Raw genomic sequence first — 24149 nt, 5'->3', positions numbered from 1 at the left:
TAAGAATAATTTACAGAAATAAAAATAATTTTAAAAAAATTTTATACAAATTTTTATTTTGTATTTTCCTGGTTTGGAAGGTATGTATACCTGAAATAGACAACATCCTTTGAATGTAATTAACTGATCATCCATCATGCATAAACCTCGATCATGTTCATCTTGCGAAGATCAGCTCCACATTTTAAATACATCTCTAATAGGCCCTAGCTTATTATTTTTTCTGGTTCTTCTTGCACTTGTAATACATGGTATGGAAATGTGCATTAAAAGAAATGTAACCTAACATTTACCATTTTAATCATTTTTATATGTATAGTTCAGTGGCATTAAGTACGTTCGCATTGTACACACATCACCACCATCCATATCCCGAACTTTTTATCTACTGAATTGCAATACTTTTGAAAACATTGACAGCTTATAATTTTGTTAAAGTGATGATGGATGGTCATCATCTTTGCTTGCAAAACATTTTTATTTTAGTCGTATTTCATTTTTGGTCTTAGAAATATATTGTTGTTCACTCACTGATCCTTTCAAGAAATACTTTATTGAGACAAAATTTTCATAACATAAAATTAACTGTTTTACAGTGAACAGTTCATTGTCATTTAGTACATTCACAACATTTACATAACATAAAATTAACTGTTTTATGGTGAACAGTTCACTGTCATGTAGTACAGCTGTTGTGCAGCTCCTACTTTTATTTAGTTCCAAAACATTGCTATTAGTCTAAAATAAAATTTTTTACCCAATAAGCACTTTTTCCATTTTATTTCCCCTGCCTCCAAGCTCCTGGCAATCATAAATCTGTATTATATCTCTCTGGATTTATATATTTTGGATATTTTATGTAAATGGAATCCATATATGACCTTTTGTGCATGGCTTCTTTCACATATAATGTTTTGAAATTTATTGACATTATAACGTATTAGTATTTCATTCCTTTTTACAACTGAATAATATTCCATATGTTCCATTGTTTGACTATACAGTACTAGAATTTATGTTTTTATCTTTTGATGGACATTTGTGCTGTTTCTGCTGTTTGGCTGTTGTGAATAGTGATGCAATAAATATGCATGTACATGTACATGTTTTGAATACTTGGTTTTAATTTTTGGAGGTGTATACTTAGGAGTGGATTTTTGGGTCATGTGGTAATTCTATGTTGAACTGATTACAGCATTCATTGGTTCTGAAGTGAGAGAAAATGAATCTAGGATATTGTCATCTAAAGATGCATAATCTGAGATTTTGCTTATAAATCAGTGTTTCTCAACTGGGAGTGATTTTGCCTTTTCAAGGGGACATTTGGCAATGTCTGGAGATATTTTTGATTATCACAGCTGGCTGGGTGCCACTGACTGGCAACCAGTGGGTAGAGGCTAGGGATGCTGCTAAAACATCCTATAATGCACAAGACAGCCCCCTACACCAAAAAAGTTTTTTCGTTATGAATATCAGTAGTGCCAAAAAAACTGATTTGTACCATCAATTTTATTGTCATCATTATAGACTAGACTTCTTTCTTTATATTCACCTTGTGATTCTCTAATAGCGAAACTTTTTTCTCCTTCTGTCAGTTCTCTCTTTGCCATTATGGGTAGAATATGGACGATTCTTAATTCTTAACTGTGTTCAATGAAAACTAAAAAAAGACTACAATGATGATGTCTCTAGTCTTATATCTTTTTGAAAGACGAAGCAATGCTGTGGGCAGCACAATAAAAACTGAAGGATGATACAATAGCTGCAGTGTATTTTTCAATGTTGCATCATTTTGGATGATTGTTATCATTCCATTTTTGTATTTTAGTCTTTTTTTAGTATAGTTGGGAATAATTAAGAAATAATGAACTAATTCCTAGGATGACAAAACAGTAAACTTTCAAGACATAGGACAAAACCGTCACTAAGATTCCATAACATTACAGATTTGTAATAATGTTGCAATAGGCCTATTTGGTAATTGCTCAGTCGAATGAATTTTGTTCTATTTAAAAATATGAGTATATTCTCTCTTCTTTGAAACAGCTTAAAAGTCACGAAATATCAATGTTTACATATAATTAGAACTGCTTAAAAAAGAAACTTACAAACCACATTTGGATATAGGATTAATCACTATGTTCTGTCGCTCTCTGGGATGCAATTTCATTCTATATCTTCTGGAAATGGTGATTAAAAATCAGTTTTAATTTCTATTTTGTTTTTAGGAATTTTGCTTCTTTTAAAGCTGTTGGCATATTTTCTTTCTCAGTTCTCAACATGATTATATCTGATTTTGTTTACTTTTTATAGGAAAGAGAGAAAAAAATACTTGAGAAGAATCATACTTGCCAGTATTAGCAACAAATTGAAGCTTAACACCACAGGAGTTCTAGTTACTGACCAGGTGAGAATTAAGAATGTATTTTACTCTTACCCATTCTTTCAGGAGATGATTTAAAGATATTATGAAAATATGTCATTTTTAACATATCAAATTGTAAATCAGATAACCAGATTTTAAGACTCATGAAAGTCATTGAGATAACATTTTAGTTCTTGTTTGCTTTCTGTAAACAAAAAAAAGGTAGTGATAAATTTAGAACATTTATCAATATGTTTCGTTTCCAAATGTTGCTATTTTTATTAAATCCGATTATCTTAAATGTTTTAGTTTGTTAAATATTTTTTCCTGTTTGCTGAGACATCTAATTTTGCTAAAAACAAAAAATTTGACCTGCCAGATTTTCTTTCCCTCTGCTCCCCACATTGCTCATATATATTCACAGCATCTGGAGTCTGTGTAAAGTCATCAGAAACAACACAGGGGGAATAGATAAACTGAACACAGCTGGGAATTGACTTTGGCCTGGAATATATATAATGTCTAAAGTGTTCTGTATGTTGTTAGGTTTTTTTTCCATTTGTTTTTTAAGTTTGTAGCTCGAAATGGTCCAAAAGAAAAAATTTTCCATTGCTAATATATTCTAGAGAAATGTCTTTAATATTTTAAAATATACAAGGTTTTTTTTTTCCTTTTTTTTTTTTCTGTCTACAGCCTTTAAAAAGTGCTATGTATTGAATGCTGTATTTGAGTTGAGGAATTTTAATGAGAATTTGATGGAGATTTTATATGTAAATGTTGCTATTAGTAGTATGAGGTAAGGCTGTTAAACACAAATTTTGTCTGGTCTGTCAGGTTTTCTTATGTACCTTTTCATTTTTTAAAATGAGTATATCTGTTGCGAATCTCCCAAACTTATTGAGCGAAAGCCAGATACAAAAGTATATGATTTCATTGATATAAATTCAAAACAGCAGAACTAATGTATGCTGTTAGAAGTTAGAATTCTACCTTTGCGGGTGGTAGCGACTGGGAAGGGGGCATGAGAAATGTTCTTAGGTGCTAACGATTTGTTCCTTCATGTAGGTGGTGCTTGCTTAATAGGGATGTGTTCACTTTGTGACGATTTCATGCCTGTATCATTTGTGTACTCTTTTATTCGTGGACTTGAATAAAGTTTGCAGTGTTAACACTGCAGGATTAAATTGTAAGCAGGATTCAGCAAACATGATTAGACTGTAATGATCATAAGTATATTATTGAGTTTTAGTTTGTATAGCAGTTCTAACTAGTAAAACGACATGGACAGATGACTAAACTAAACTCTTAGCATTTATTTGTACTAATACCATTTTCTAAAGTATATACTTAGGAAGAAGAGGACTTAAAACATAGTAGCAAGTAGAAAACAATGTTTCATTCTCATGTTTAAAGTATTTAGTTGTACTGGATATTAGTTTTTATAATTGGATTACTCTTCTGTGTATTTGAGGCCATATTATTACCCTTGATTATTTCTTACCTTAGATTTCTTCTGTGAATTTTTCAGGCTTATAAGAATGTCTTTTGTAGTTATTCCAGGCAAAAAAAGAATCAGATTGATATTTCAAAGTTAATCATCTCTATATTAACTCTAAAATTATAATCGAGAACTACAGCTGAATTTCCTTAGTGAAAAAGGTGTATATCTCCTCAACATCTGAAATAACACAAAATATTTGTGTAGGTTCTAGAACACTATCTTAATGTATTTAATGTTTATAATATTTCTTCTAGTATAATGAGTTCGTTTTTTAAAAGCCTTTGATGCTAATTCAGAGATCCATAATCTGCTCACAATGTCTTTCACATGTAGTTTTGATGATAACTGACAAGCTGTAAGTTAATTAGCACAGAACTTACTAATGAGGATGTTAAAATTTAATTTAAAAGTGAGGATTTTTATTTGTACACTCTGGACAAATTGAATGAAATTCAATCATACATACGATAAGCATTTCAGGCAATTTTTCCTCATTCAGGTACTTTATTAGATAACAATAAGAAAATATAATTAACTAAATGATAGCAAAGTTTTGAAAGTATGCTAAGATTGCTTGTCTTTAAAACTAGGGATAACCCAAAACCAAAGCAGTAAAATAAGGTCTGTTAATTAGCATGGAAGACAGCTTCTTGAATTAATATGTGGTGTTAATTAACAGGAAGTCTGATGTTGTGTTGTAATTACCACCAATATTTTTGACATACTGAGTGACTGAAGGTGAATTATATAGATAGCAATTGAGTAAACATTTTTGTGCTTAGGAACGTTTTCTTTTGTTTCTGTTTTCTAGAAATATGGACAGACTTCTTAGACTTGGAGGAGGTATGCCTGGACTGGGCCAGGTTAGTATATAGATTCAATATTTCTTTGTAAACTGCAAGCCTTTCTCTAGTTATCCAAAGAGAAAGAAATCACTCCCAAGAAAATCGACTCATAGATAACCTTATGGTAAGAAGCTTACGTTATCACTGGTTGCTGTTTTGTAACACTAAATAACATGTGGAGAAGATTTTCTGTTAATTTTGTCCTAGGAATAAGAATTTTCTCTGATTTAAAATTTTGGGATATATGAGATTATCAAATTTGCCTTTTAGTAAAAAGACTAAAAATATCCTATTTCTGGGTTTACAATGTAGGCTTTAGAAGTAACACATGAAAAAGTAAACATGGCATACTCTTGGTAAGATCCAGAAAAGTGACCCATAGAATATTTGTATGTACAGTCTTAATACTGATAAATTTCTTCTAGTAGATACATGGCTGAATTAATAACTAATATCTCTCTTTAAGTTTGGTATATATGGTTTCTTTTACATTCTTATTAAAATTAAATGAGTTTTCAGTTTTAATATCATTTATCTTGTTCTATGCTGTTGGGCAAATGGCCTCAAGATAGATTTCTATCAGGGTATTTTATCTGCTTTCATTTAAAGAAGAAATTTCTGCCTCTTTTGAGTTCTGTACTGATTATCTTTCCAGTCCTCCATTAACAAAAGGGATGACTATGTGTTGTTCCTTTTCTGAGACTTTATTATTGTATGACCAAATTTTGGGAATATTTTTATAATTCACCTTTAGAACCCTTATAGTTAACAACTTTTCCTCATTTCCATAGCACTATCAATGACTGTCTTTATTCACTCAAAGTAGTCTATATTTTGTGTAAGAAACAGTTTGCGATTTTGTAAAATTTCAGTGTTTTAGAGGCATTTTTATAATACTTCTTTAATTAGGTCTGTTTATGACCAATAAATATTTTAGAAAGTTGAAATCATTTTTTGATTCTGTATTGCATCTTTGCATAGGCTTCCATTATTTTTCATTTACTTTTGTTAGTTTTGAATATTCTCATGTTCCTCTACTGTCTGCCTGCTTACTCATGATTCTTTAATTTTGTAAGATGAAGTTCATTCACTTAAGAACCCTACAGATCTATGAACTTGATTCTTCCAAATCTGTTTTCATACTTTGTAAATGTTCTAGGTACCTTCTAGAATTTCCTTAACTTATTCCGAAAGTAGCAATAACAATGTTAAGGCATGTAAAAGTGTCAGAAGTGAGCTGAGGTGGTATGTAAGTACTGTAGATTTACCTGCAAATTACAGGTAAGGATGTTGCTTTAGTAGAATTTCTAAGGGAAGTTGTATGAAATTTAAATACCGTAATAACTTTCCTTAAACATTAGATGTGATAAATTACATATCCATGTTGGAAATACATGCTGGGAAACTACTGGACATGAAATAATGGTTTTACTGGCCACAAATTGAGCTACATTATATCTCAGTGACCACTGCAAACCTTTGCATTAAGCAGACAACTAAGTATTAGTTTAATAACCTCTCCTTGGTTTGTGATCATTTAATCAACCCTTGTATCCTCAGTTTGTGTTTTTTGAACTTAAAAAACATTACTCGAGAGTCTTTCGTTTCATGTATGTGTTTCATCTTCCCAATTATTCCCAGACTCTCAGGGGAGTGATTTGCAGTGTTCTAATTTCTGTGGTAGCTGCTTTATCAAATAGGTTTTCAGTGATAAATTTTCTTCCTTGAATTTTATTCTACTCATGTTCTAGATTAATTTGACATATGCTTATAATGTTACTTCTGCAACATGAAATGTGTATCATCTTTTAATAATTCAAAGAACTTTGGATTGATAATAGTTACTCTTGCCATTAAATAATGCATAGCAGCCAAAAAAGTAGAAAAGCAGATATAATACAAAAATCAGTGGAGAATGTTACTGTTTTATTATTTAATGGAAAAAGTAGAATCTTCTCATAAATAGTTTCCATAAAACTTACTGGTAAGTTTACAAATGGCCCTTTTAAAACATAGGAATAAGAGCAGAATAGGATTCTCTATCCATTCTAAGGACTCTTACCTTTCTCTGAGTCGAAGTGACCTTTCTCTTTTCCATAACTAATACTTCCACTTATTATCTGATCCCATCCTCTCTTGAAACCTTGCTCATCCCCATCAGTACCCTTCTTCTGCCTACAAAGATGTTTAAAAATCTCCTGGATTCAAAAAACAACATAACTTCACTGCATCCTGCCATTAAACCTTTTCTTCTATTTCATTCTAGAATTCCTGAAATAATAGCTTATACTCAACATCTTCTACTTTCTTACCGCCATTGACTCTCCTGAGATTATATGCTGGCCTCCTCCAATACTATACTGGAATTGTTTGGATTGCCAAGTCTATTTGGCTACATTTCTTTTTCAACTAGACTTTAGAATTCCACACTGTTCACGATTTTTTTAAAAAAACTTTTTCTTCCATTAGCTTTATTATAGTACTTTTTTTTTAGTTCTTCATTATGGCGCCCATACCTGCAAACAACTTAAAGTTGTATTTTTTTTAATATTGCATTTTTTTAAATATTGCATTTTTAAATGTTAATACTTGGACAGTAGTAGTCTAAAGTCATTAAATCTGTCAACAGTCTTTTACTTCATTGTAACTTATCGGTAGTGTGAAGCAGAAACAAACAGATACTTTATTAGAACTATGAGAATTTGTAGACAAGTAGCTTTAAATTGCAAATGTATTTTTACATTTACTTTGCCAAAGTGCTTACAGACTTGAAATTACTAAAAGATGTGAGATGATTGAACTAAAAGCATTTACTGCTTTGATTTGGCAACTTGATTATCTTTGTAACTACCCCAACTTAGGTCTTGGCAACTAAACTTCTTCCAAGAGCAGAAAAGACAAAACCAAAGAGATAGGCACAGCCAGAACATAGTCTCCAGTCTCTGAAAGTTTTAGTTCAAGTCTCTGGGTTCATTTTAGCTTCAGAAACAAAGTAAGCCTAAAAATAAATGAAACTTAAGTAAAACGTTAGTGGCATTTATCTGTCTTGTATTTGAATTTGTTAGGCCAATATTTTGAGTTTCTGTGTGTTGGGTATTGCTACAGGGAATTCCAGGGTAAGCAAGAACATCGTTATTTAATCTAGGGACCTTACATTTTAGTAGTTATGTGGCAGTTATGTTTTAAGTGTCTGCCATATATTAAATACTTTGAGTGAATACTAGTGCTCATTATAAGTAATGTAGCTTGTAAGTACAGTGGATGTAGGGTTAATTTTTTTTTTCACAGAAGGAAACATGGGCTTGAATTGAGGAGATGATATTTGAGCTAAATTTTGACATATGTGCCAAGACATATTCAGCAAGGCTGGAGTAGGCTATATGAGGGGAAATAATAGTAAAAAAGAGCTGGTCACAGACTTTGTAGTAGATTATGAAAGATGTTGAATGCCATTCTTAGTGATTTTTACTTTTTATCACGTAGGCATCATAGTTTCATAAAGATTTTTTTAGCAAGAGTTGTGAGATAATTCAGTCTGTTTCTGAGAAGTAATTCTATTGGTAGTTTGGAGAATAGGTAGAAGGGAAGAGATTGAAGGCACAGTCATCAATGATATGAAATACTTCTGACTTTTTACCTTCTAGGCACATTATCGGATTTTACTTTTTCATTGTTTTAAAGTTAGTCTGACCACAATTTTGCTTTGACCAATGGAATGTGGATTGGAAATTAACAGGTCACTTTTAGGTGGAAACTGTAAGAATCAGTGTGTAATTTGCCTACCCTGGTAATCAAGGAAGCAGGGAGATAGACACTGTCTTAGACAGGTCACTGAGAAAGTATGAGATATAACCTGCAAATCAGAAATCCTGTGATTTTTATGTGACATGCCCTAATTTTTTTGGTCTCCAGTTTTTAAGAAACCTGGTATAGGTTAAACTAAGCACACTTTCACAGGCTGTGCGTTGCTGGAAAGTGATGAGTTTGCAGCTCTCTGATATAGACCTCAGTATTTTCCAGATGCAAAAATAAAGGAAAATATTGTAGACGAGTGAGCAGAGAAGACTTTCTGAAAGTGGCGGGATGTAAGCTACATTCTGAAGAAGTATTTCAAGTGGCTAGACCTAAAAAAATAACTTCATGAATTGGATATGATCTATTTTACTTGTTATAACTTATGAATTCATATAGAATATGAATTTTGTATATGCAGCTAATAACCTTTTTTTTTTTTTTTTTTTTTTTTTTTTTTTTACTGTTATGTGCTTTGGAGGAAAACTGTTCTTTATTTGTCTTTTAGGTTTCGGTCTAATGTTTTATATAAAGGATTAATTTAACATAGCAATGGGGAAAAATGACTGGAGTAAATGGAAAAAAAAACCATTTTTATGGAAGAGGTGTCTTTATTTCACATTCCAGTTCTTTCCAATTAATCATGAATTCAGTGTAGTTCCAATAAAAATACCAACTAGAATTTTCATGGAATTAGAAATCTGATTCTAAAATTCATATAGGAGAAAACAATCCAAGAATAGCAAGAAATTCTTAGAAGGGAAAATGAAACTTGCTCTAGCAAATATCAAAATATATGTTAAAGATATATGACTCAAGGAGTGTTATATTGGTATAGAGATAGCCAGGTAGATCAGTTTAATCACATAGAAAGCCCAGAAATAAATTTATGTTTATTTGGGAACTTAATTTGTTATAGAGATGGTATTACAAATTGATGGGAAAAGAGAGGCCTGCTGAAGCAAGGAGCTTTCTCTGTGGGGGGAAAACTAATATTAGATTTTTGCCTTATGCTTTACACAAAAATGTGTATACTAAACGAAGACCCAACAGTGAAAATCAAACTTTATAATTTTGGAAGACATACACATCAGCATACCTATTATCCAAGAAAACCTCAGAACAACTGTTGGTGAGAGCCCTTGTGCATTGCCGGTAGGAATGTAAAATTATGTGACCTCTGTGGAAAACAGAATTACCATATGGTCTAGCAATTTCATTTCTGGGTATCTACCCCAGGAAATTGAAAGCAAGGACTCAGATATGTGTGTGCCTGTGTTCATAGCAGCATTATTCACAATAGCCAAAAGGTGGAAGCAACTCGTGTCCCTGGATGGCAGAATGGATAAATGAAATATGGTGTATGCATACTGTGGAATATTATTTAATGTTAAAATGGAAGGAAATTCTCACATAATAAAACATGGATGAAATTTGAAGACATCATGCTAAGTGAAATAAGCCAATCACAAAAGGACAAAATATTGTATGATTCCACTTGAATGATCAGAGACAGAAAGTAGAATCCTGGTTGCTAGGGGTTGGAAGTCATATTGGAGTGAGAAGTTAGTATTTAATGGGTACAGAATTTCAGTTTGGGAAATGTAAAGTTTTCTGGATATCAATAGTGGTGATGGTTGCACAACAATATGAAGTTTGTGACACTGAACTATATACTTAAAAGTGGCTAAGTTCTTTTTTTGTGGCACGTTGGAGATGGTCGGCTGCTTCAGGACAAAGCTGAACATCTCTTTCCCAGTCACTGGCTGCCAGGAGCTTATTGAAGTGGATGATGAATGAAAACTTCATACTTTTTATGAGAAACCGTGGCTACAGAAGTTGCTGCTTGATGCTCTGGGTGAAGAATGGAAGGGTTAAGTGGTTCAGATCAGTGGTGAGAACAACAAACAAGGTTTCCCCATGAAGCAGGGTGTCTTGACCCAGGGTGTCTGCCTGCTACTGAGTAAGGGGCATTCCTATTATAGACCAAGGAAGACTGGAGAAAGAAAGTGCAAATCTGTTTGGAGTTGCATTGTGGATGCCAGTCTGAGTGTTCTCAATGTGGTCATTGTGGAAAAAGGGGAGAAAGATATTCCTGGTCTTACTGATATTACTGTTCCTCATCGCCTGGGGCCCAAAAGAGTTGGAATCTGCAAACTTTTCAATCTCTCTAAAGAACATGATGTCCGCCAATATGTTGTGAGAAAGCCTCTAAACAAAGAAGGTAAGAAACTTAGGACCAAAGCACCCAAGATTTAACATCCTGTTACTCCATGTGTCCTGCTCTGAATAAACAGCACACTAACAAAATAAGGAAGAGGCTATAGAATATGCTAAACTTTTGGCCAAGAGAATGAAGGAGGCCAAAGAGAAACGCCAGGAACAGAGTGCCAAGAGATGTAGACTTTCCCCTCTGAGAGCTTCTACCTCTAAGTCTGAGTCCAGTCAAAAAATGAGATTTTGTAAGACTAGCAAATAAATAAGCTCAGACATAAAAAAAAAAAAAAAAAAAAAAAAAAAAGTGGCTAAAGTGGTAAAGTTTGTTATGTATATTCTGCCACAAAAAATTCAATTGCCATATCTTTAAAATGAGATTAATAGTATGTACCTCAGGTGGTTCTTATAAGGATAAAATAAACTCAGTTGTGAGCATGTCAGGCACACACAGTAGATAGCTGCAAAAAAATATTTTTTGGAAGAAAGTGTTATGTCCTTATGACCTCAAAATAGAAAAATATAACTCAGAAGATTGGTAAGTTGACTACTTCAATACATTACTATTTTCCTAACAAAGACAATAGAAACAAACTTAAAATGCAAGCTGTAGAGGGGAAAAAGTTATTTGCAACACACTTATCTGTAACACATTTAGCAGAACCATAAATTAGTAAGACATAAAGACAACCTCATAGTAAAAAGAAAATGGTAAATTGTAGAATTGCTAACAAGCATATGAAAAGATAGTCAACCTCACTATATATCAGGGAAATGAAAATTAAAACAAATATTAGATTTTTTTTTTAACACATCTGTTGTATTAAGTGTTAATGAAGATTTTAGAAAGCAAAAATTCTCAAGTAAGTTTTTTTCCTTAGGGCGGGTTGGTGTGAGGTCTGTGTGTGGAAGCTGATTGAGGATTACATCTCAGTGCTTAGAACATTACCTGGCAAATAGAAGATCAAAGTAGATGTTGAATAAACACGCCATATGTGGAGTATAAATGATTAAAAGTCACTTTGGAGAGCAGTTTGAGTGTCTAGTAACGTTGGCAATGCCCTAACTTCTATGACTCAGCAATTCCATTTATTCACTTTAGAGAAACTCTTACACATGTGTATTGGAAGACATGTTTAAGGATATCCATTATAATAGTGTTTGGATTATTGTAAAATTAAAAAACACTTAAACATCTATCTGTGGCAAAATGTGTTATGATGAAATATGCAACAGTTAAAATGAACTAGATTAATTTCTACATATTATGCATAATAGACCTTTAAACATAATCAGAAAAATTAAGGTTATAGAGCAATATATGCAATATGTAAGCATTAACGTTAATTTAAAAAATATGAAGTAACACCTTTTTTAGGGTATGTAACTTTTGAGTAAAATCACTGCCCAATAGAACTTTCTACAGTGATGGAAATGTTCTATATCTGTGCTGTCTAAGACAGTAGCCTCTGGCCACATGTGGCTATTAAGCCTTCGAAATGTGACTAGAGCAACTGAATAACTGAATTTTAAGTTTCTTTTAATTTTAACTTAATACGCACATGTATCTATTTAGTCAATGTGATGTGAGTAGTGTGACCGAAGAACTGAATTTTTAGTTTTATTTATATTTATCTAGTTAAATGTAGCTGTGGCTGCCATACTGTCCAGCACAGGTCTATATAACACACTAAATTCATGAGAAGGGAAGGAGGCTAGAGGAACTTCCACTTCATATGTAATGTCCTCTGTTTTTAAAAAGCCAACAAACTAAAACAGAAGAACAAAAGAACATTAAATGATGTTAAATACCATTTTTCTTTAGTACTTAGTACTTTTTTTAAAAGCTACTAAGTAAAACAAAATCAGAAATTCCTTTTATTGTTCAGTACTTTTCCTCATCACTTAGGCATTTCATATTCTCCCTTAGTCTTAGAGTTGAAGAGCATAACACCAGAGAGATTGCCACAGAGTAAATCATGCAGGGTCTTGTAGAAGGTTCTCTTCTGAGTGAATTGGGAAGTCATTAGGGATTCTTGAGTAAAGGAGTTATGCTTATCAGACTTAAATTTTTAAAGAACCTGGATACACCAGAGACGAGACATAAAGCAGAAATGGAACCAGACACAAGAAAGTGTTGCAATACTGTTTTTAAATTGTAGATTATGATGTTTATATTTATCTGCTAGAGAAATTCTGGTGTGACTTGAGCCATCATAGATTAATGTGTACAATTAATCTTTATACCTGTCACATTTGAAATAAAACCATTTATTTACTACTGGTGCAGTAGCATGAAAATGAGCAAGTGGGCTTTTACAAAAGGCTTTTTTGTGAGTTCTTTTTATGTTCCTTGAGCTCTTCAGCCTCCCTGTATTGACAATTTTTATATATTGATGGATGCTTCTGGTTACCTTCTTTTCTCTTTGATTCTTTGAATAGCTGTCCTGATGTGATCCTCTGAACATTTACAAAGACTTTTTCTAAACGCTGGTAGATTAATGTGACTATTTTTTTTTCCTATTAAGAAGTAGGTAAGGGTCAAGAAATTTTAATTGTTTTATTTCTTTGCTTAACTACAATTAGTGATTTTGCTTTAGAAACAAAGCAAAAATACAAGATACCTTTAAGTTTTTTTCATTTATTGCTCTTGTGTAATAATTGTATTATTTTTTAAAAGTATAATTCCTAATCATTCTATTCATGTAATTGAGGTGATGTTTCTGTTGTAGAAAATTAAAAAAGAGATCAGGTCAAAAGCAAGCTAATTAGAGCATATACACTTTCTAGTTGTAATTGTAGCATTATTCTTCTTAGTAGATATTAATCCCCATAAAAAATGTGGTGGTCCTGAGAGGTCTCAAGTAAAAGGGAAACAGATTCCTGGTGGGGCATTCTAGTTAATCTGTGTCATTTTGCTTGAACATTTAACTGGGCTAGTCTTTGAAAGAGAGAGGTCTTTGATATTTGTGAATGTTAAATTTCTATTTTGGTATGAAATTACCCTAAATGATTTTGTTTGAATTCTTTAGAACATAAGGGAGCAGTGACGTATTTTCAATTACAGTGAAATTGTCTTTCAAAATTAATCCCATTCTGATGAAATAGAAAAAATTATGATAAAAAATTAAATGTTAAGATTTTAAATTTGAAGTCAAGGATATGAAGTCAAGGATCTATGACAGCTGATATACCGTTATTGGTAGAAAGGGTATATGGGGTGAGAAATGAGAAGATATCTCTAATATGGGGATATTATGATCATAAAAATTCATTCTATATCTTTTTCTTCCCTCCCCTCAACATTGTTTTACGTATTTGATTCACTAGTTACCTTGTTCATTTTGTACGTTGACCTTTGTGTTTCCTGTATTACACTTGTGTAAATAACTTCTGATTTTTCAGTTCATGTTATCATTTGGACAGTTCTCTAGATAACATACTCGTTTAAAATCTGGGCAGACATGGCTAGTGTTCTCTCCTACAACATACTTTCAAGGTGGTTCTTTTTGGGATGTTATCTGGGTTGAGCGCCCTGGAAATCTGCCACCAGAGCAGGGCAATGGTCCCCACCAGACAGCCTCCCAGTGCTGTTTTTCAGACTTGCCGGTGATTTCACAGGTTCTTCCCTTCAAGAGACTGAATGCCACATGTGTTAGGCACAACAGGAAGCTTAGGGACAATAAACAAATTAATAATTATGATAGTTATACTTTTCTCTTTATCGTATATACATTTTCCCTCTTTTTACTTGATTTTATTCTTACATGTCTGTGGTACCTGTTATTTCCTTGTGTTGAAAACACCAGAGCCTGAGTAATTGGAAGCAAAATGCTTATCAAAAGTAGATGGTAAACTTACAAAACCTAGTTTTGGCAAAGTACTCTTTCTGTTTTATAGAAAAGGTATTTTTTTACTTCATGGGAAACTACTTATTTCATTATCTAGTAGAATACATTTTTGTTACCATTATATAGCTGTGTTACTGTAGGGAGATAATTTTGGCTTCAGTTTGTACCTGATTGCACAGTTTCTGGCTACTGTTTCCTTCCCTTTTGCAGGTTCTGGTTACTATACACAATTCCTAATTTCTAGTTTATAGAGTAAGTGCGATCTTTGAATATTTTATAGCCAGTTTTGAAGGTTTCCTTTTGGGCTATGAGAATTGTAGGCATATAGGGATATAGCAAGATTCTCAGTAGGGAATGTAATTTTCAGTGGGATCTAAAGCAAATGCATGTATCCATAAAGAGGACCCACATATTTTGATAATCGTATTGAGGTTTCCTTCTAGAATTTATAGAAGTGGAGTGAAGGAGAGGATGCGAGCCAAATGGACTAATGCTGAATGCCTCTCATGTTTTGATGTAAAGTGTTCTATGTATTTAATCTACTCATTTAATCCTCACAACAATCCTATATTGGTAAGCATAATTATTTCCATATTATAGGATTGAGTCACAGAACTGTTTAGAAGTGGAGATAGAGTTGGAACACAAGTCTTTCTGATGTTAAAGACTATTCAGCATTTCTGCAGGTAGATAATGTCTGTAGTGTTGTCATCAGCTATTTGCTCCATAAAGTAAAAAACTTGAAATAGGTTGGAATTTTTTATTGCAAAATGCAGATGAAGAGTTAGATGCTTGCTTTTTAAATTTTAGGAAACCTAAAATATTTGAGAAGGTTTTTCTTTATTCTGACATGTAACACTTGGTCCATGTTTTAAGAATAGTTAAGGAATGAGTGACTATTTCATTTTATTCCCATAATAATGTATATCTTGACATTGATAAAAGGTAGAGGTTACAAATAGTACAACTTTTTAATAAAGATTTACATTATTTACTTTTTTTAATTTATAAAAAATTTTCTTTACTATTCAGAAACTGATTAGTGCTCTAAACTAATTGCCGAAATTTGCTGTTTCATTAAAAATAATTATTTTGGGAAAGAGGCTTCTCTTATTTGGCTAATTTGAATGACCAGTCTTGTTGTACCTTGACTTGTAATAATGAAAGAAGAGGTACAGAGAACTGTTTTATTTGAATAATAGACTTGCCAATTAGCCATCAAGTGCTTCCATCTGTGAAATTGTTGATCAGATGGGTTAGCTGGGATGTTTCCAGACTAGGGCATCATAAATGGCACTTGAAAACTGTCACTTTGATTATGAGGTTTCAAGTATTACACTGCTTGATGCTGTAGAACCTTTATTTCCTTTTGCAGTACCATGTTTTTTTAGAACATACTGATCCCACTTATGAATTCTGTGGCATCAAGAGAACTTGGGAGACCTGCCATTGATGTGAAGTTCTGCTTAATCTGCTGCTCTGGCCTGTGCTGAGATTAAACCGGAGCATTAACAGTTTCTTTCATGGCCTTCACAGTAAAGTTGTTTGGTGATCTGACTGGCACAGGCAGGTGATGCTCATCGCTTGTGAGCCATGGAGCTGGCACACATTGGCAAGTTTCTCTGCACTTTCTCATTAATATAAACTCATTTTCAAATGTCTCACTGCCTTAAATAAATGGATAGTAGTTTAAGGCCACATAAAGAGATTTCTACATGTAGTAATTATGTGAAATGAATTGAACATCTGCCTTATAGATTTTTAAGGATTTAAATTACTTATGGTAATTACATTTTAAAATTCGTTTACTAACAGCTTGAAAATAGAAATTTCTGGAAGTAATTGTCATACGTTGTTCTTCATTGTGCCACATCTTCCTCGTTTGGCCTTATATTTTGTAAGACATTTTCTTTAGTAAGTAGACTTCCTTGAATGATTGTGGATATGGATATGATTAGATATTGGAGTTCTTGAATGGCATTCTCATCTGATAGGACTGTACTATGCTTTTGTTTACCACAAATCTAAATTCCCGAAATTTGGATAGGCTTCCTGGCCATCAGTCTCTGTGGGGACAGATTTATGCCCTTGTCACTCTGTGGACACCAGGTTGGCCTTCCGTCTGCCCTGGCACAGACCTCTGACCTGCTCACATTCACTATGGAAGGCAGTATGTACTGGGCAACAATGAATGGCAGTTTTCTGGAGCTAGACTAGATCCAAACAGTGGCAGAGATCCATGGAGCAAGAAGAGAGAAAGAGAACAGTGTTAATGTGCAGGAAAGCGGATGGTTTGGGATTTTCTTCCTATTCAATTTTCTTCCAGGGTGTATTTTCATATATTAACATCATCCCCAGGCCCTTCAACCTTCCAAGGCTGACCATCTTCTAGTGAGAGAAAAGTATTTACTCAAATGTTTTGTTGTTTGTTATCTTGTAGTACCTGACCAGTGTGCTTTTTTTGTTTTCAAAGCTTGGCTTTTCCTTCTCCTAGGCAAAAATGCCCAGCAGTTAGTAAATACCCTTGGTTAATCAACAGGTTTTCATTTTACAGGTGAGGAAATTGAGACATATAGCAATTAAGTAACCTGTTCAGTGTGTTGACATTTGAAAAAAATGTAACTTCAGAGCAGAACTGAAAGACTGTTGCCTTAAAGTGTTTGCTGTTCTACAGCATTAAGTGGAAGTATAAGAGAAATAGATGTGGCAGTGTGACCTGTGCCTTTTGACCACAGCTACTCTTTCATGCTTTGTAAGCATTTTTCTTCTGATATTTTTTCTCTTCCTGTTCCCTTAATTCCTCAGAAATATCTCTGTAATTTTTTTCATGGTATCTCAAATAATATTGTGGATAGATAAATGCTTAATAAAGTTAGGGTAGTGGTCAGGAGTATATCTACGAAGTCTTGGAAAGATATTTCTATCTTTTATCCTGTATCTGTTATGCCTCAGAACTTCTGAGCCTTTTTTGCTTCTTACTAGAATACCTCAAGGAGTTTTTTTGAAAACTAAGCCAAATTTCTTAAAATAGGTAAATAGTTCTTTTTAAGTATTATATGACATGTTAGAGTCCAGAAATTATAACTATGTATTGAATAAGTGTCCTAGCCATTTCTATCCCCTTCCTAGAAACAAACACTGTTAAAAGTTTCTTTCTGTCCTTCTAAATATACTCTATATCAGTGTTGTCCAATAGAACTTTCTGTGAGGGTAGAAATGTATTATATCTGGCTGCCCAGTTTGGTAGCCACAAGCCTTATCTAGCTATTGAACCCCGGAAATGTGAGTGGTATGATTGAAGAACTAAATGCTTAAATTTTAAATAATTTAAGTTTACATAGCTGCATTTGGCCAGTGGCTACTGTATTGAACAGTGCAGTGTACATACTTTATAGTATATCTTAGAATTGTGCCACCCCATATCCATACATATAAAGCTGCCACATTTTCTTTAAATAATTCTTTGCTATTCCATTTTATGGATGAGTTATGATTTATTTAAATAGTCCTCTACTGATACACACTTAGGTTGTCTCTTAGCTTAATGTTTTCAAAAGGATATTTACTACAACATGGCAGCTTTGAATTTATATATCGCCACTTAACCTTGATCACCTTGGACACAATCTTTGAGCCTTGGCTTCCTTGTTTGTACAGTAGGTATAACGGTTCCACTGGGCAAGATTAATGTGATTATTAGAAGTGGTGTATGTAATGGGCCTGTAGAATGGTGCTAGAAGCTCAAATTAGGAGTGTTATTATTTTAATAATAACACCATAGCAAGCCCAGAGACTTATGTTTAATGTTGAATTGTGGCAGAACATTTGAAGGTATTTCTTAGCTCATTTTAGGTTTGTAAGTACAGACACTCTTCCCCCTTTTATTCACTTGACTTCTCTAAATTGCACATAGGCATCTGTACATTATTTTTCATATGCGAATTTAGAATTTTTGTGTATCAGCTGGCACATCATACATTCCAAGCTTAAGTGATACCATGCCTTTTGGCCAACAGTGACATTTTAGTAGGGTCACTGTCTTAATGCAGTGTTGCTTGTTTTTGAATAGTTTATGGTATATTGGAATACTGATGGAAAACAAGAAAATTAAAATGCTGATACTATTTAGAAGCAGCCATAGGTCCAAAAATTATATGGATTATGGAAGCATATTATGAGTTTGGATACTTTTTTCTTTAGTATTTTCAGTGATGTTGCTTATTGGAAATCAGACCCTTAGAATTATATCAAAGAAGTTAAAACTTTGCAACAAGTGATTTTTATATTCTTAGTACACTGGTAAGTATTAATAAGCTCATTTTTAATTTTCCTTGATTTTATTTTTTATTAAGGTCTATTGTCAATATATTGTACTGTTATTTAAATGATTTATTTATTCAAAGTTATTTAAAGAAAATTAGATTAATTTTTAAAAATCAGTAACCACAATTTTCACAGGTATACAGTTTAAGAACCAGTTTTAGGCATGTTCTGTACATGCAATGAAGGAAATGTGCCTGGGTTTTTGTTTGTTTTTAATGTGAGTACCCAAAAGACATGTTTGTGAGTTAAACTTGGTTAAGGAAAAACAAACAAAATATGAATCTTTTTATATCTAAATTTAGTATTCCTAAAGTAAAAATATTGTACCGAAATTAGAATTACTGTTTCTTGGTAGACATCAGTAATTTAAGTTGCAAAAGTTTATCATTAAAAGTAGTAGGTGGAATAGTAGCAGCTGTGTGCCAGGCACTATGCTGATTGTAGTACACATGTTTTATCTTTTAATTCCCGTAGCAACTGGTACTATGGGTATGGTATGATTACCACCATTTCACAAGGAAAAGTGAGTCTTAGTTTTAAGCAGTTAAGTAAGGATTCAACCTCATATTTAGTCTTTCTGATTCCAAAATATCTACGCCTCTTAGTGATATTTTTGTATGGGAATTGGGAGGGTGTCAGAATGTGGATAGGCATTGTCATTCTCCTTATATACTGAATTTACTTCTTTATTTTTAATCTGGATGCCTTTTATTTGTCTTACTGAATGAGCTGAGTGGAACCTTTAGTAAAATGTTGAAAAGAAGTGGTTTCCTGTTCCTGATCTTAGAAACGCTTTCATTCTTAAATCATCAAACATAATATTAGGTGTTCTTTATCAGATTACACAAGTTCCTTTTGTTCAGAGTTTTCATCAGGTATGGACATTAAGTTGTGTCACATCCTTTTTTGTCATATATTGAGATGATTATATTGACCCTTTATCATTATATAATGACCTTTACTTCTTGTAATATTTTTTGCTCTGAAATTGATATTAATGTAGACATTCCAGCTTTCTTTTGATTAGTGTTAATGTGGCATATATCTTTGCCTGTCCTTTTCCTTTTAACCTATTCAGGTCTTTATTTAATCTGTATGAACTACCTTTCTTGTAGGCAGCATATGGATAGGTCTTATTTGTTTTTGATCAAGTTTGATAATCTTGCCTTTTAATTGAGATATTTAGGTCACTTACGTTTAATACAATTATTGATATGATTAAGTTCAAATATATCATATTGCTATTTTTCTCATTCATTCTTTCATTGTGTTTTCCATTTTCTGCCTCCTTTTTCATTGAATTTTTTAATAATTCTGTTTTATCACCTTTGTTGGATTTCTAGCTCTAATTTGTTTTGTTAATCTATTGCTTACTTTAGGATTTATAGTATACATCTTTAACTCATCAGTTCTTTTTGGTGGTATTCTACTACTTCACTTACAGCATATGAATATTAAAATAGTATTCTTTGTATTTGGAGACCTTTGTGTTGTTGTTATACATTTTAGTTTTATCTATGTTATAAACTCTATACCTTATTTTTATTTCTGTCCAAGCATTCTGGTTTTTTTTTATTGTTTAAAATATACATAATATAAATTTTACCATTTTAACCATTCTTAAGCATACAGTTCAGTGGTATTAGGTACATCCACACTCTTGTGCAACCATTCACCTCCAGAACGTCTTCGTCTTCCGAGACTTAAACTCTATACCTGTTACACAATAATTCCTCATTCCCCTTTCCCCTCAGCCTCTGGCAGCCACCATTCTACTTTATGTCTCTATGAACCTGACTACTCTAGTACCTCATATAAGTGGAATAATGCTGTATTTGTCTTTTGTGACTGGCTTCTTTCACTTAAAATCTTCAAGGTTCATTCATGTTGTAGCATATGTCAGAATTGCCTTCCTTTTAAAGGCTGAATAAAATTCCATTGTATGATATACTACATTTTGTTTATTCACCTGTTGATAGACATTTGGGTTGTTTCCACCTTTTGGCTATTATGAATAATGCTGCTGTGAACACTGGTGTACAAATATCTGTTTTAATCTCTGTGCTCAATTTTTCTGGTTATATACCCAGAAGAATTGCTGGATCATGTAAATTTTATTTTTAAGTTTTTGAGGAACTACCATACTGTTTTCACAGTTGTCTTTTGTATTTTAAATTTGATCTCTTTCATTTTCTATTGCTATGTCTTCAAATTTACTCTTTTTTTTTTTTTGAGCAAAGTTTAATCTGCCATTAATACCATTCAGTATGTTTTTCAGCTTAGAGCATTGAGAGCATTTTCACTTTTGATCTCCCAGTATTCTCAGCCTCATCACCTCAACTCAGTCCATTAGGCTCTACCTTCCCCCTGCACTGTAGCTTGGAAACTGTCTCACGATAGTGAGCTAGGTAGTGTAGGGCTCACCTTTGTTTTCTGGTTCCCACTATCCTTTGTTGCTTGATCAACAATGTCATACAAACTGTTGTTTCATATAGTTTTATCTGTTTGTTTTTTTTTATGTAGGAGTATAAATTTAGTTCCTGTTACTCTATCTTGGACATAAACAGATTTCTTTTGTTACTTTATAATGGGAAAATTTTGTGTTGCACTGAATAGTCTAGATGGAATTCTCTTTCCTACTTGAACTTTAGAGAGATCCGTATTAAAATTGTACTTAGATTTTAAGAAAATATGCTGAAATTGAATAGTGAATTGAAACCAGATGAACAGAAATGTTAATCTTAGCATTCAGAGGTACTAAATAAATAAGATAGGTCGAGACCTATATTGCTTTATGGACACATAAAATTAAATATGTAGGGAAGGATTTCTTAAACAAGATGGCACAAATGCTAAAGGGACAGATTGATAAATTTACACTGAAATTAAAATTTTATTTTTTTTAAAAAAAACACCATTTAAAATAGTTAACACTTGTGGAGCACTTACATGTGCCAGGCACTTTAACTAAATTAACTCATGTAGTCTTTGCAACAACTGTATGAAGTTGGATTGTTGTTACAATCCTCATTTGTCAGATGCACCTAAAGCATGAAGCAATGTTAAAAACAAAACGGTGAGCCACAGATAGGGAAAAATACATCTAATATATGCTGATCAAAGTATTAGTTATCAAAATATATTTTAGCTTTTATAAATCAGTAAGAAGGAAACATCAATTTCTAAATGGGCAAAAGATACAAACACCGAAAGAAACATGAATGGTCTATAAACGTATAAGCTAGTGGTACTGTACAACCATTTTGGAAACCATTTTGTAACACATAGTAACAACAGTAAAGATTTGCCTACCCTACAAGCTAGCAGATTATTTCCCAATTATGTTCCTTAGGGAAAGTTTCCCACATGGATACAAGGACATTAATAGTAGCATTATTTATAACAGGGGTCAGTACTTTTTTCTTAAAGGGCCAGATAGTAAATATTTTAGGTTTGTGGACCAAATGGTCTCTCTTGCAACTACTCAATTCCACCTCTGCCACTGTAGTGTTAAAGCAGCCATGCATAATGCAAAAATGAATTGGCCAAACTGTGTTCCAGTCAAACTCAATTTACAAAAACAACCAGCTGGCTCACCCATAGGCCATAGTTTGCTGATCTCTAGATATAACATCACAAAATTGAAAACAACCTAATCATACATTAGTAGGGAAATATGTATGTAATTTTATGTAACAGTGGAATTTTGTAAAGTAGGTAATCTTCACATATCAACATGATTAATCCATACTAATGTGATGACGGAAAAAGGCAAGTGGAAAGAACAATATATTCTATATGAAGTTCTTGTATACAATTTAAAAACATGTAAATGTAATACTATATGTTACTTTTATATACTTATATAGTGAAAGTATAAAGAAATGTGTGATAATCACCAAAGTTAGAATAGTGGCTACAAGTGGGTATGGAGAAGGTGTAGTCAGCAAAAGAGGATGACACAAGAGCTTCAATCCAACTGTTTTAGTGATGTTTTATTTCATAAGCTGGGCAGTGCATTTATTATTTATTAGATTTTTTTTTTTTGTATCTCTTACGTATTTTATACGTTTTAAAAGTTTAAAAGAAATAAACCAACAGTGGCCAGAAAAAATAATAGTTGTTCACTCAGTGGATACTTTTTACTTGGTTTTCTCTTCCTCTCACCTACTCACTCTCTGGAAGGCAACTTTCTACTCTTCTCTAAGGTTAAGACAGATCAAATCTCTAAATGAATGACCCCTGTGCCCTGTCTGCTGCCTACTTGATTTACTATCACAGTCTCTTGTTGTTTTTCTAAGTATGCTTTAAGCATATTGGTTTGCTTTTCTCTAGCCTCTTTTTTATTCAGCCTTTTGGATATACTTATTCTTTTGGGAGAAGGGATCTAAAGCTCTTAATGGAGACCACACAAGCAAAGGATTGCCTTTGGCATTTTCTTGTGTGCTTGGCTCAGGAGGCATCAGAATGCCTACTTGGCATATTTGAGTGTGTGAGATAGTGATCAAAAATAAAAGCTAAAACTACATTTATTTATAAAGAGATCGAAGAGTTATTTATTGAGCATCTTTTTTGTATGTGTTAATCTTTCTCTAGTGTGGAAATCTTTCAATTATATCAGTAGCCTTCTCTTAGCTTTTAGACTTTTCTGTTATGATATTCTATCAGGGAGTGATAGTAGTATGCAGAGCACTGACCCAGATGTGTGTAAAGTTAGAAACAAGTGAATGCTAAGGCCTTACAGTGTTTTACTTAATTGGGGACTTTAATGGCATGATGAGGAGAAAAGTGTGTAGCAGAGAAAATCTAGTGTAGCTGAAGAATGCTACTCAGGGCGTGCATGGAAAGTCCACTGTTAGCTAGAGTAGGGGCAGAGATTGGAGAGACCACAGGACTACATGCACAGTGTGCTCTGAACTGGGAATATTCTCTTGCCTAAAGTAAAAGACATTTGTTGGTCAGTGAATGATTAGTTTAGCATTTGGAGAGAGAAGATTTCAAAGTAGATGCTGATCTCCAAAAAAAAAAATTAGTGTGTATCTCAAGATGTAAATTTATTTGTGCTTTTTATAAGAGGAATTGAGTGATCATTTGACAAGGTGCTTTAGTCTTAAAGTATTACTTATTTAAAGGCAAAGAAGTCACAATAGGTTTAGAATAAATTATTGGTATGCGTGGCAATATAAAATTGCCTCTGGCTTAAACTAGGCATAACAAATAAAATGGGAGAGACTTAGAATATGAATTTAGAATAGAAC

The 24149-nt window shown here is 32.9% G+C and overlaps 1 protein-coding gene and 1 pseudogene across 2 annotated transcripts in view; both read left to right on the top strand.

The window, feature by feature from the left end:
- The window catches only part of PSMD14 (proteasome 26S subunit, non-ATPase 14), an 84380-nt gene that overhangs the window by 3497 nt on the left and 56734 nt on the right, over positions 1-24149 (top strand). Inside the window, exons 2-3 of one of the 2 annotated variants that reach the window (XM_036236334.1) lie at positions 2314-2407; positions 4678-4729. In XM_036236334.1, coding sequence (XP_036092227.1) covers positions 4682-4729 — 48 coding nt within the window. In that variant the 5' untranslated portion in view covers positions 2314-2407; positions 4678-4681. Of the gene's footprint in view, positions 1-2311; positions 2408-4677; positions 4730-24149 lie in introns of both variants that reach the window. The other variant, XM_036236335.1, reaches the window with a different exon arrangement.
- Positions 9932-11024, top strand: LOC107499883 (annotated as a pseudogene).

Source organism: Rousettus aegyptiacus, unplaced genomic scaffold (assembly GCF_014176215.1).
Source record: "Rousettus aegyptiacus isolate mRouAeg1 unplaced genomic scaffold, mRouAeg1.p scaffold_m13_p_2, whole genome shotgun sequence".
NCBI classification, from domain to species: Eukaryota; Metazoa; Chordata; class Mammalia; order Chiroptera; family Pteropodidae; genus Rousettus; species Rousettus aegyptiacus.
Note: the sequence above shows the minus strand (reverse complement) of the source record. Positions and strands in the feature narration are given on the sequence as shown.